Source organism: Numida meleagris, chromosome 5 (assembly GCF_002078875.1).
Source record: "Numida meleagris isolate 19003 breed g44 Domestic line chromosome 5, NumMel1.0, whole genome shotgun sequence".
NCBI lineage: Eukaryota > Metazoa > Chordata > Aves > Galliformes > Numididae > Numida > Numida meleagris.
The window spans coordinates 3,184,898-3,198,673 of record NC_034413.1 but is presented as its reverse complement, the minus strand read 5'-3'; the positions used below and the strand labels follow the sequence as shown (position 1 = coordinate 3,198,673).

Here is a 13,776-nt window from a genome sequence, read left to right as displayed (position 1 = left end):
GTAATTCTACCTTAACAGTCTGACAGCTTTCACAGAAATGCCGGAATATCCTCTTACCTTCACAAATTCTGTCCAGTCGCTGCCGCTTGACTTTGTGTTTATCTACAAGTGCCATTCTTGATGGTAGTTTCCAACTTTCTGATTCAAAAAGCAAAGCAGTCCCCCAGGAACTCAGGAAAACTCACAGGAGTCGGCATGCATACCGCCAGTATCGATCCTGTCGAGAGGAGAGGAGCTGGTAAATAGGATTTCCGACCCACCCAGCTCAGCAGGCTTTCTGCAGCCAAGGCTGTGGGTTTAGCACTTCCAGCCCTGCGTCCCTCCAGATCCTACACCGCCAACCAAGCGTGCAGCCCCTTTATCTTCCCTGGGATCAGAAAACCCAGCATTGTACAAAAGAACTGCCAAAGCGCTGCCTGGCCTTCCGAGTTTTATTTCTGTCTTAAAAATCTATTCCTAGCAGACAAAATCCATTAAGCTATTTTGTAGGCTCACAGATACTGAAAGATTATTACGGAGTTCATAAAAAAGGGAAAGCAGCTTTTGCTCTGCCAGTACTCTCACACACACAGACGTACATACAGCCACTTTCATGTCTTCTTTAAGCCTGGCCCAGCAGAAGTCATCAATGGACCTTGACTTTGCAACTAGACCTTGATGCACGTTCCAGCTGCCACCACGGCCTGACCCTTCATGCTTTCTAGTATGCACACATTTAAATGCAATGAAATAAAGCAACCCATACATCTCGACATTCTCAAGAAATGCCCTGCAAAGGGACAACAGTTGCAGGGTCTTCTGCTTGATAGTGACACAGAGGAAGAACCTGAAACTCTTCTCTCAGGTTGGTCGCCTTGGTTCCTACAGAAGGTTCTGAGTGCTCGGAGCCGGGCTTGGGCTGCGGCCCCGAAGGTGCGAGCACAGCACGTGCCCCAGCAGCTGCACACAAGGCTCAGGGCTGAGCCTTTCACAGAACTTCTGCAGTCGTGTCAATGAATGAAGACATGAGGAGAAGAGACTTCGCGCTGACAGCTGAATTCCAACAGCCCAACGCAGCACGCACTGATTTGTTACCGAGTTACATTATACAGCCAGCAACTCAATACTAAGCCATCCTCTCAGACATCTTAAAAAGACAGATGCCTGGATATGAGTTACAAGCTCTCCAGGGATGCATCCTGCTCCCAGCACCACCCTTTTAAGTCCACTTCACGTCGCCAAAAGAGCAGAACTAGTGGAAACAAAGGCCTTACCAGGACAGGAGGGGAAGACAGGCACGAGGAGCGAGAAATCCTCTCCTGAGTGGCCATCTGCACCCAGCTGCAAGCCTCGGCCACTCTCCCTGCAGCTAAGTCAAGTGGTGTCCTCATTGGAAACATCGACTCCCGCTTCCTGCTCCGCAGAGCACAACCAGCAGCACTTAGCTCATCCCCGCAGCGCAGTCACACAGTCCCCTTGGTGGGTTTACCCCTCTGCAGCAGCTCCTGGAATGTGCAAGCGAAAGCCTCCGGGTTAACAAACCCAAGGGCTGGGCTGCGCACGCCGGGGTGAGGGCTCTAACAAAGCCGCTGCAGAGCGAGATGACAATTTCATGGAGATTATTGTTATTATTATAAATGGTTATCAATTATGCATCACGTTGATAGTTAATTTATAAAAGGAAAACGGTTGTGTTGGTACGACTGAATTCTGACTCAGGGAAGATGGGCGATTTCCTGGTAGTTAATGGCCAATTTCCCAGCAGCACAACTGCAGCGTAATCTCTGAGATTTATAGCAATAATTAATTGATTTTTTTTTTAAACATAGGGATGCTAAAGAGCATGATTCCCACTGCCATTAATAATTAATGCCACGCTTTAAAAGAAGCAGAAAACTTCCATTCCAGAGGCAGAAGCTTGCAACAGCCCAAACATTTTGTACAACAGGAATTACGCTGTTAGTGCACCTAGCACAAGGGCAGCACGTCTGCAGCCAGCGTTCAGATGGAGACACGTGGCTTTTCAGCTCTACCACATCCCAGCCCACCCCCGGGGAGAAACAATGGGTTATAAAAAAGTCACTTCAGAAGAAAAAAGTTGCTGTTTTGTTCTGAAATGCTCCAAAGGTTCACTGCGCTGTGTCCGCGACTCTTTCTTCCCCCCACACAAAATCGATCCGCAAAGCGTATTTAGTTTTGACAGAGTGGGTTTCCTGATGGACAAACGCTCCCACTGAAGTTTTCTTCCTGCCATCTCAACTCACTATATTACTCCCCAAAAGAGAACTTCCTCTAAAGGAACTAGTAACAATTACAGAAGTCGCCGCTCGTATTTGCAGAATCCCGCACAGCTTAACACAACGCCCATGAGCGAGCTCCCTCCTAACGATTCTAACTGCTCCATCTTCACATGACAGGTGTCCGTGATGATACGGACCAGCAAAAAAAAGCACGCAGCTCCGAAGCCTTATTCAAACTGCAGCAGGAGCTGGCGAGCAGGCTTTGGCAGGGCTGGATGAAACGAAGCAAAGCGAGCGGGTGCTGCCCAGCCTTCGTACGGAGCCGTAGAAAAGAGCTCTTCCATTTGCGGCGGGGAGGACGCAATTAGCTGCGCTCCCAACTTCAATCTCCCCTCGGCGATTTCTCCATCCAACCCAACTGGGAAGCAGCCACGGGGCTAAATGTCCTCCGAAATAAAATAAACACCATCAGGCGAGGCAGGACAGAAATCACGGCCGGCAATTAAAAGACAAGAAAACCTCATTGTGTAAGGGAATGCGAGAGAGAGGCATGCACAAAAAACCTGTACTTCATCTTTAGCGAGATTAGGAAACAAGTGAAGTGATTTACATACAGTAATTGCATGCCCGTGTTAGCCTCCAACAGTGTCTTTCAAAATGTAAATTTTCCTGAAAACCCTCGGACACGATGATAGCCAGCAGTTAGTTAGTTATTTAAAGAAGGAATGCACTTAAATGCAATGTTTTAGCAAAAAAAATTCATCCCGATGTAACATTTAGATAGCTTCTTAATACCGCCTGTCAAATACCACAGCCCATGAGCCAGAAAATGAGAGAAGAGCTGCACCAGGGCTTATTTGTCCTGCTTGCGATGGGAAACGGAAAGAAAGGAAAGGTGATTTTCCAAAATAAAATGCTCTGTTGGACAGAAGCATTAGAGAGGTGACTTTCCTCTTCCAAGGTCCTCTCACTGAACGCTCCTTTAACATAGGGGTACGCAGCACAAACAGGGGCAACATCTGTTTCAATGTGGGACTCCTCTTTAAATACAAGTGTACTTGTAAATTGCATGCACATGCTCCCAGGCCCTTGCTGGAGCCAGAAACTTGTTGCTCACGTTTTCCACCCATGTTTTTCAGCCTCTGCAAAATACAGCATCAATCAAATAGAGGTTCGCCGCTACAAAAACTCACGACCCCACGACCTGCAAAATCTCCCATTTGCTAACAGCAAATCATCCTTCCACATGTCTATGTTAGGTACATAAAGCCTTACTTAAACAAGGGGAACGGAAAACTCAGCCCAAACCATCTGATGACACTGCAGCCCCTTTCCTGTGCTCTGGGAAAGGAGAGGTTCCTGGAACTGGAAGCACCTCCTCCAAGGGTTCCACCTTGGTGCTTTTCAACATCTTTAACAACGACATACAGAGTGGGATCTGCAGTTTGCAGATGACGCCAAGCTGAGTGGTGGAGCTGACACAACAGAAGGAAGGGATGGCATCCAAAGGGTCCTGGCAGGCTCGACAAGTGGGGCCATGTGAATCTAATGAGGTTCAACGAGGCCAAGTGCAAGGTGATGCACTCGAGCAGGGGCAATCCCAGATACATGGAACTGGAGGGGCTTCAAGGTCCCTTCCAACCTAAACCATTCTATGATTCTGTGATTACCAAACAGTCTGTAACACTGAAATGAGCCACAGTGAGCTCTCCCTGCCACCTTTACATTAAGATCTGCTTTCCCACAGTTGGATATCACTCGTGCTAAGGTTTCAGCGCAGGAGCAGCTCTTGAGGCTGTGAAGTGCCCAAGCTTCCATGCGTGGCCATGACTCAAGCGGGGCCATGCCCGAGGCTTCAGATGTCAGCAGGGCAGCCCGGCTCGGTGCAAGAAAGGAAATGTGGAGAAAGGAAAGGAGACATGCAGAGATAATGGCAGGGGTGGGGAGCGGACAAAGCAGGCGGCACAATGCAGGAGGGACACTTTGAGTCATCCTTCCTCCCCGCTCCCGCAGTGCATCCTTGAGGGGGTGCCCAGCTCTGAAGAGCTGCAGGGAGGAGAGGGATGCCAGGAAAGACAGACACCAACCACTCGATCCCTGCCCAGATCCTCCTTTGGGATGCTTTCTTTGGAAAAGAGACAACAAAACAACACGTGGAGCTCACAGTGTCGAGATGCCGTTAAGCACAATAGCTCAGCAGGAGCCAAAAACGGATTAAACATTTATACGGGTGATGAGGGAAAAACATAGACTTTCATTAGGAAGGATAAAATATGGGTTAAAATAATTATTATTATTTAATGCCAGAGGGATGTCACCCTTTGCACTTGGGAAGAGGAAACACACAGTTTCTGCGTGGCCGACGCTTGGGCTTCACCTGCTCCATTAAATGTGGGAAACAGGACACCAAGAAAAAGGATTCTTCCCAATTTGTAGGAAAACAATCTCAGCTGTGAAGCGACCCATGGCGCAAGGCTGCACCCCCCCAAGAGCCCTCGGCACCCTCAGAACAGCCAGGGCAGGTCTCCTGCTACAAAACCATTGCTAATTAGCTGGAGTGCCTTTATTAGTTATTAGTATGATTCTGCTGCCGCAAAGCGTTCAGTGATGTTTTGCATTAAGGCCTCTCCGTGGGAATGCCTGCACGCCTCCGTGGGTGGCGAGAAGCAATTTCTGTCTAGGTGCCTTGATTGTTCAGTGCCCAGAAACCTAAGGACCGAGTCCTTGTCCTCCTCTGACAGCTTGCTGCCTTTCCCCCAAAAAAGCAATGCGGCAGGTCAGGCGTGCTCCGCGACGAGCCGGCACTCCCACGTTAGCACCTGCAGATGGAGAAATAAAGAGCTCTTCTGCTCTTCACCGCACAGAGAGGAGAATATCACGCCGTAGGAGTGCTGAAGAAGTGGTAACAATTTTGAGAAACTCCCTATTATATGAGTGAACAAAATGTACCATAACGGCATATGAGCCGGCACATCTGCTGCTAAATTAAACACGCTGCGTAAAGATGGAGACCACATCTTAAAACATTATGCAACAAGATACAGACTGTGTTAAATAATAAGGCTTCAAAGATGACACAGAGGGCCTGACCCTGCATTCCTCTGAGCCCTTAAGTCACGGGGAGGACCCCTGTTCCGTGTTATCAAAGCTACTTGTTGCCTCAGTAGAAGAAGAATTACAATTATACATGTATATGTAAAAAAACAAAACAAAACATATGGGTTTGTAGCATTTTCTGTCCATCTCAATGATGCATAAACCATGAGTTAGGTTTTCGGTTGAATCTGGGCTTTTTTCTTTTTTCTTTTTTTAAAGTTTCTTTAAGAACTGCAGTGCAGGTTACAAACTCCATTCCAGGTTGGGTTCCTGCAGCCAGGACGACACTGTGAAGACCTGGAGAAATGACAACCCCCAAACTGCCACAACAGCCAGGGTATGAAAAGGAAGGGAGTGAGACCCTTGGATTTTTGTTTCTATTTCATTTTTTCAGTTTTTTATCTTAATTTTATTCTTCCCCATCAGCAACACACTCTTGGCTTTGAGGAAAGAAGTCTCCCAGCAGATGCAGCAGTGCTCTCTGGCAGGTAGGAACAGCCCTCTGCAGCTCCTCTCTCCTTGCTCTGCAGCTAGGAAATACCAGAACTGCCCTCCTCTCACTCCTAGAGCTACAGCACAAACACGTGGCCCAAACAGACAGCAGTGCTGTAAGGACAACTGCCACCTCTCCCACTGCCATCAGGGAAGCAGGTCGATGCTCTGCCCATCCCGTACTCACAGCCCGCAGGGGCCCGGCACCGGGCAGAGCAATAACTAGGAGCTGAACCCAAATTATCCACTTAGCTTTGAGATGGCCTCATCCATCTGCTAATTAATCACGGGCCTCCTTCAGCCTCTCTTACTCTGTTTTTCTAAGTATCTGCCACCGATAGTGCACACTCCGATACTACAGCACATAGCGGCCTGGGCAACTACCTTCAACATTTCAATTTAAAATAGAAAAAGATACAGAAATAATCTTACAGTCTCCAAAGGTCCCTGCCATACTGAAAAACAAAACCTCATTCCACATCCCGCCAGCCTTCTCAGATTGCTTGTACTTCACTGACCCAACGCCGGACACAGGCGAGCCTTCATCTGTCTTACATCTCGATATCCAAAAGCTCTCCTCTGCTCAAGCAGTTATTCAGTACCGCACCAAAATCAGCACAGCCAGACTAGAAGCCCCTAGAAAAACGCCTGTTTGCCCAACGCCGGATGAGTTATGTGGTTATCTGGCCGTTAGAGGGCATTTCATACTGCGGAGTGAAGCACACGGCTTGGGAACAGCGTTGCTAACCCCCATCTGGAGCTGCTGGAGAACCCTTTCTGTCTGCTCTCATTTAGTAATTGCCACTTTTCAACCTTTCCATATGCTGTATATAGATGAGCAAGCAAGAGCAAGGACAAGAGGAAAATAAGAAGAAATAGCTATGATAAGAAGTCCTGGCTATATAAACACTTTGGTGCACAGCTATTGTTGCCTCCAAGGTTTGGTTTTGTTCAGTTCGCTTCGTTCCCCTCCCTAATTCCGACACAGCGAATCTCATCCATTTTGCTCTCACAAGCAGCGGTTTATGTTTTCTGATGTTTTGAAAATGATGAACGGATAAAAATTGCAGGCTGAGTCTCAGCACAGCCATCCAGCCCTGGAGCTGGAGCGGAGAGCTCATCCCTCTGCAGAGCTGAACAAAGGCAAACGCAACTTCCCCACTGCCAAGAGGCAGGGCAAGGCCACTTACCTTCGGATGCCTCCTTCTCGATCCCACCGTGCTCCTAGATGTGAGCTTTAAGCTGTTTTCAGCTCCTGCTGGCTAGGAAACCACACGAAGCCACCCACTTCCCCACTCTGGTGTTTTTCCTCCCTCCATCTAAATACAAATCAAATTAGGAAAGAGACAGATATCTCAGCATCCATCTCCAAACACACGTATGTTTGTAATCAGGGTGGCCAAACTTCCTGAGCATGAGCTGCATACCAAAATCTTCATGTGGCCAAGAGCCACATCCTTCCAGCCTCCACGCCTCTCCCGCACACACACACCCCCCCGTGGAGCTCCCTAATTCCCCATCACCACGCTGTGCTGCCAGTCCTCCAAGCCCAGAGCACTCCTTGCTCCCTGGACAGAAGCAGGCAGGGCGGGGAGGGTGGTGGCCATGCATTTTGGGGCTCCAGAGCATCGAGCCCCAGAGTGGAGAACTTGATTAAATAGCTGGGTCATACAATCATGAAGGCTGGAAAAGACCTCTAGGATCTCCAAGCCCAACCCCAGCCCACCCCCACCATGCCCACTGCCCACATCCCTCAGTGCCACATCTTCATGGCTCTGGAACACCTCCAGGGACAGTGACCCCACCGCTCCCTGGGCAGCCTGTGCCAGTGCATCACCGCTCTTTTGGAGAAGACATTTTTCCTAATATCCAACGTGAACCTCCCCTAGTACAACTTAAGGCCATTGCCTCTTGTCCTATTGGAAGTACACACTCCCAAAATGCCAACAGGTTACAAGCTCAAAGCAGTGAAGGCAACAAGGGCAAGACTACCAAAAGGAGCAAAAGGCCTTCCAAGACCTTGGTTCTGTCTTACTCCCAAATGAAAGAAATAATAAAAGAGGCAGTGAGATGAGTGCATCCTTGAAAACAAAGACATGGGACACAGTGGGAACAAAATGCCCCTGTCCCTGCCCAACAGGGCACACCTTGCTCCCTGAGTTTTAAGCTGCTGCACCTTGGGTTGATGTCAGACCCAAACACGACAGCACCCTGCACCCTTGGCAGCACGGCCCGCTTCCAGACTTAAGGGTGCACAACTGAAGTGTCTCAAAGTCCGCAATACTGCCCTTAACTCACAACTTCCCAGTTCTCCCATAGTCAGGATCAGTTCATTCACAGCCTACGTGAAGACGGGCAGTGACACAGGACGCCTTCCTTGGGCCCATCTCATGGGGATGCCACCACCCCCACCCACTAGCTCAGGACCTGGCTCAGCAGGAGAGCCAGGGTGATGCCCTGCAGGCACAGCAGACCCCACCAGCACCCAGCTGCCCTGCATGCAACAAACATCCCGTGCTCCTCAGTGCATCTCAAGCTCTTTTCCAACACAGCCTGCCCTTGGAGCTCTGCCTGGTCTGGGAGCAGCGGGAGGAACAGCAACACTCCACTATCTCCAGGAGATTTTCGGAGTTGTAATTTGCTCTCATCGGAATGCTTATATTTACAAGTCACTCTTACATAAAAAGTCCTCATCTGCATCGACTTATTTAGCAACATGAAACAAAATAGCCCGAAGCTATTCGTGTTGCTTAACATACTCTTTTTTTTTTATGTAGATGATGCTCTGCGTAAAGAAATATTCAAAGGGGAAAACTGTGTTTTGTTTGTAACACTTACTCCTATCAGCGAAGAAAATGTGCTCTAACAAGTCTCTGAAGGGGGAAACACGTGTAATACCTTCAGCAGCTCGGCTAATTCATCTTTCACTGCCTGACTGCTAGAGGAATCTCAAACGAAGATCTCCGAATGGAAATGTGGAAAACCCTGCTCCTTGTGATGCGAGATCTGCTCCCACTACACAACCTCCTTCCATCTGAGTAAGTCCTGTGTGTGTTTTCAGGTACGCAGTTGTTGTACTCGACAGAAAAAAAAAGAGTTCAAGAGTTCAAGGCCACGTCTCCATTCAGGCATGCTCCCACAATGTGAGCCGGCCCTCCTTCCTGGCTGGAGGCACTCCTCTCCCCACAGCCCGTGCACAAAAGGGCCTCGGTTGGGGAAGTGATGGGCAGCGGTGGGAGCTGCCAGGGTTACAGAACAGAGCCCAGCACTGGGGATGAGGACAGGGATGGCTTTGGGAGGCGAAGGGTTCGGATTCCCCAGCCACTCTCCTCTCCCTGCCTTGCATCTCACCTCTGCTGCTCCCGCGGCATCGCTCACGCGGTTTAATTTCCAGAGGGGTGAAAGGAGAGGGAAGGAGGGAGCGGAGCGAGCGGAGACAGGTTTAGATAACAGCCATAAATAAAATGAAATAATTCTCCCGCCACTAACCTTTGGCAGTAAGTCAGAGCATCCTCTGCCACCACCACAGGTTTGCATAATCTATGCGTCTTTCTTAGGAGCCGGTTTGCTGTTTCGCAGCTATTTTGGGACTCAACAACACTTGGGTTATTGACCTAAATCTGCACAGCCTCATCTGGAGCCGTAACGGCCCATTGTGTGCCAGGGCCTGCTCGGGACTCCTTAATGCACAGATTATTGATGCAATGAACTGTGACAGCTCCTATAGAGCTGTTATGGTTTATTGTCGCAACACCTACTCGGGGTCCCTTTAATGCTCAGATTGGTGACACAATGGGCAGGCACGGCCGCTGCTCGGGGACGCATCGCTCTGCGGATCGCTGACTCGAGGGACCGCGGTGCCGCAGCCTCCGGTGTCCGTGCAGCGAGCAGAGAACACGTGGCAGCCCCACGGCCTGTCCTGGGGGCAGACATGGGGTGATGGTGCTGTCGACCCAGGTGGCTCCGAGAGGGGATGTCTGCAGAAGACCAGTTGCTACTGAAAATAAGGATTTATCATGAGCGCCCCGGTGGGACCAAACTTTTAGGAAGAACAGCCACAGGCTTGCATTGCAGATCAAGGCTAAAATCCTGTGTGAGGAATAGATGGAAATTAGCCATAGAAAAAAACAGGGTCTAATTTTCAGGGGGGAAAAAAAAAAAAGGGAAAGGAAAACATTTTATGTTCCAAGAGAATGAAAAGAGAGCGGGCACGACAGGAAAGTGCACAAATATCTACATTTCTCCCTTCCTCTCCACTTGAAGAACAAAAATATCTTAAGAGGCTGAAAGCTAAGCATGGTTTAAAGGAATTCCCTTGGGTAGGGAGACTTCGGGCTGAGAAAAGAAAAATTAAAACATTAACACTACCCAAGTGTTCACAGCCTCCCCCGAACAGCAGCGGCCGGCTCAAAGAGCTGCAGCTGGCTTTCCACTATTGCACGCATCTTCCCCGCTATTCACCAGGAGCTTTTTTTAACATCGGTGACACTTCACATTCAAAATTGCCGTCAAAAATAGGCTGTTGGTCCTCCTGCTTTAACCCTCTAAGTGCCCTCTTCCTTTTCCTCCCACCCACCGTGCTTGCCAGCTCTGCCTCCCCACACCCCTGCCCTGCACCAGGGGGGATGCAAGGGGAGTGGGGATCCCACCGCTGCCCCCAGGCCTTGCCCAGCCCCAGAGCATCCCTCTCTCATTTCTCCCCAGAGCTGGCAGCAGGCTTTATCCACGGCAACGAAGGCAATAGCTCTGTTCTGCACCTCCATCTCCCTTCCCACCTGCATTTACAGATGACATGAGTCTGAGGCTTAAAAAAACACCACCCAACACGAATGTTTTCTCTTCCCACAATCAGCAGCTCAACAAGGAGAGGAGAGAAATTCCTTTGTTATCCTGAAAATACTTAAATGTTGAACCTTTACTCAGGAAATAGGCCTGGGGAACAGCTGCTGCTGCTGCAAGGAGCCCTGCACGAGAGAGACTCAAAAATCAATATCCTTCACCCAACTTATCAAATTTACCGAGGACATTTATACAGTATAATTAAATAGAAAAGAGATACAAATACAGAAGAGTATTTGCACGGCACTGCATAGCAATTGCATTATCTCGGGAGCAGAGGACACTTTGACAAAAAGGAGGGAAGGCACCATACATCAATCCAAGGAGCAGCAAGGAGCACGGGGAAGGTCTCCGCTCCCATCGCGCGCAGAGAATCTTTAACACGTAAGTAAAAACAGCTGCCAAACAGACACCAGCACGTCTACCTAAGGCGTTTCTGCAGGTCCTGCTCAGTCAGCCAGAACGATGCCATCAGAATTACGTCGGCGATGAACGTGGTCCAAAACGTGCGGGTGCCTCTCAGGAGCGCACAGGGGCTCCAACACGGGTTGGGGCGCTCCCTCCTCGCTGGCGTGGAAGCAAAGCAGACACTATTGTGTTGCCTTTCAGCCTATAAATGTACCAAATAAAATCGATTTTGCTCAGTAATCCACTTGCTAAGTTGGTGATGTTTTCCCCAATCAGCAGCCGTCTCCGCTGGCTCGCGAGATAAAATCTTCTGTGCAAGGTTAAACCTGGGAAAGGCCGACTGCCAGCGCAGGGCAAACTGAAACACTGCAGAAAAGGCAAACTAGATTATCTGGCTATTTGTTAAACAATTCTTCTCACAAGGGTTGTATTACAAGCGTGCTTTGTGAACGCTCCTCGCTTTCAGGTAGAGCCAAAGGAGTTGGCTCCTCTTTTACTGAGTCCCTCCAGGCAGCACACTGCTGTAGATGGGACATCTCTCTTGCCACACTGACCTCAACATTTAGACCAGCCCAGTGCTGGACACAAGCTCGAGTCTGAATGCTGGTGAGTGAAAGGCCGGTGGCTTTGCAAAAGGCACCCAACTACAGACTTTGCTTTCCTCTACTTCAGACTCTAAAGTTTGATCTTCACAATTGCCTACAACAATTATGCATAGCCTAATTACACTGACCGATAAAAATCAATACACAAGGTAGGCAGGATTCCCACCATTCAGAGGTGTAATCATTTTATCCAACCTGCTCAGGAAGCCCCCAGTGGATAACCTGCCAGACAGACCGAGCTGGGGCTGACAGTGCTCCCTGCCCTGCATGCTGTTGCCTGCACCACTGGACACCATGAGCAGAAGGGAAGGCTCAGCCCTCCCTCCTATAACACATCCATCGGAAAGGGCAAATGCCAGGTTAAAGGCTTTTTGCTTGCCTCTGTTGTCTTAATTTGCTAGCGTGAATCATACTCAACTCTATTTTGAGCGATCCTGTATTAAAAATGCCTGTGAGTCATTTTTCTCGAAACCTGAAACTATAAAGATGGTAATGTTTGAGTAATACTCAGGAATTTTTAAGATTTTGCATACTTCTCTTTTTAATTAAATAGGAAAAGGGGAATCTGAGCCACAGTTTTTCTTTTCTCCTTATTTGTCCTGCATAAACCCACCGCTTGGGACAGAAATCACAACTCATGAATAAAACTTCTGAGCTAAGTATGTATGGAGACCACTAAAATGAAGACAGAATGCAAAAAAAACAAAAACAAAAAAAAAAAAAAACCAGAAGGCCAGAAAAGCTTAAGAACCAACCTGGGGATCTCCATCGACCTAAATTCAACATGGTATTAAAGTCTTCGAGGCTAATTCCATAAACCTCAAATTAACATACAGCCCTTTCCAGATGGAATAACTCAATAACTGATCATCACACCGTATTTTCCCCTCTCTGATGCCCCCCACCTGAAGCCGAAAGAAGACTGAAGGTTTTGCACTTCAAACTGAATGCCACTAACTCAGGAACACCAGGTGTGCGCTGTGCAGCAAAACCAATAAACTGGTGTTCAAGCATCGGAGTTGTGCTTTATTTCATCCCAGACATGGAGACACCTCACGCTGCTCCACGCCGCTGGACAAGACACTGCTGCAAAGCCAACTTTGGGAAGAGGCTCCTCACCAACATGTGAAAATCTCAAACAAATGCATGCCATGGACATCAGCCTGCCACCACCTCCCCCTCCTCCATTACCTCACTCCAGAGCTTGTCCCAACACCCTCCATGAAGGACTGGCAGAAGAAGGCAGGCTCTGTCTGGGACCAACAGCAGAGAAACTTCCCTCAGCTGTCTCCTGGATGAACTCAACATCTCTGACAATCTTAGACACACAAGTCATGCTCAGACTTGAACATCCCTTGGCCAAAAGCAAATTAAAAGGCAGCAGGAATGAGCAAGCTTTACTACTCACTACTACCACACGTGCTTCCCCAGCAGCGTCAGTTCCTGCACAGATTCCCACTCAGCACCGTCTGCAGCAGCAGATCTAGAGATGGAGGAGGGAAGACTGCATGGCAAAAAAGCGACACCCAGGTGATCTCCCAGCAGTGCAGCCTGGGGATGGGACTAAGATCTTGACTCCTCGGGCAGGACGAAGATCCACGAGGCCGCAGAGGCCAGCAGGTGCCAGGTTGGTCCTGCAGTAAGCACTGAAGGGAACATTATTGGTGGAATCCTCAGTGCTGGCACTGAAAAATGTTCGTTTTTTGAGCCTGAAGGTGACTCCAGGACCCCATTCATTCTCCTCAACAACCACAAACACAGACGAGGGCGATGGACTTACTGCTCCAGCCACAGGGCTGCAAGTCTAACCTGTGAGAGGACTGCTAGGGAAAACAGCACAAAGGGAAACTCATTTCCCTCAGGCAGCCTGATAGAGCCCATCAGAGGAAACATCTGCCATCCTCCACTGAGGACAAAAACGAGGAGGAAGTGGTTGGTTCATCCACAGTAAAGAAAGTCAAAAATATCAAATGGAGCGTGGGTTCTGACTGAGGCGGGAGACCCCCTTCTGCAGGCGGGCCTCAGCAAAGTGAGTTATAAAAGCAGCATTAGAGACTGCAGAGTAAGAAAATGGCAGCAGCTCACTTGATGAGGTCAGTGACTGAAGTGGCCTATGG

The 13,776-nt window shown here is 49.0% G+C and overlaps 1 protein-coding gene across 2 annotated transcripts in view; it reads right to left on the bottom strand.

Moving 5' to 3' along the window:
* CTBP2 (C-terminal binding protein 2) overlaps nucleotides 1-11,333 on the bottom strand; it is a 59,066-nt gene extending 47,733 nt beyond the window's left edge. Inside the window, exons 1-2 of one of the 2 annotated variants that reach the window (XM_021400380.1) lie at nucleotides 11,072-11,333; nucleotides 58-217 (exon numbers count right to left, since the gene is read on the bottom strand). In XM_021400380.1, the coding sequence (XP_021256055.1) occupies nucleotides 58-115 (58 nt within the window). In that variant the 5' untranslated portion in view covers nucleotides 116-217; nucleotides 11,072-11,333. Of the gene's footprint in view, nucleotides 1-57; nucleotides 218-11,071 lie in introns of those variants that run through there. The other variant, XM_021400377.1, reaches the window with a different exon arrangement.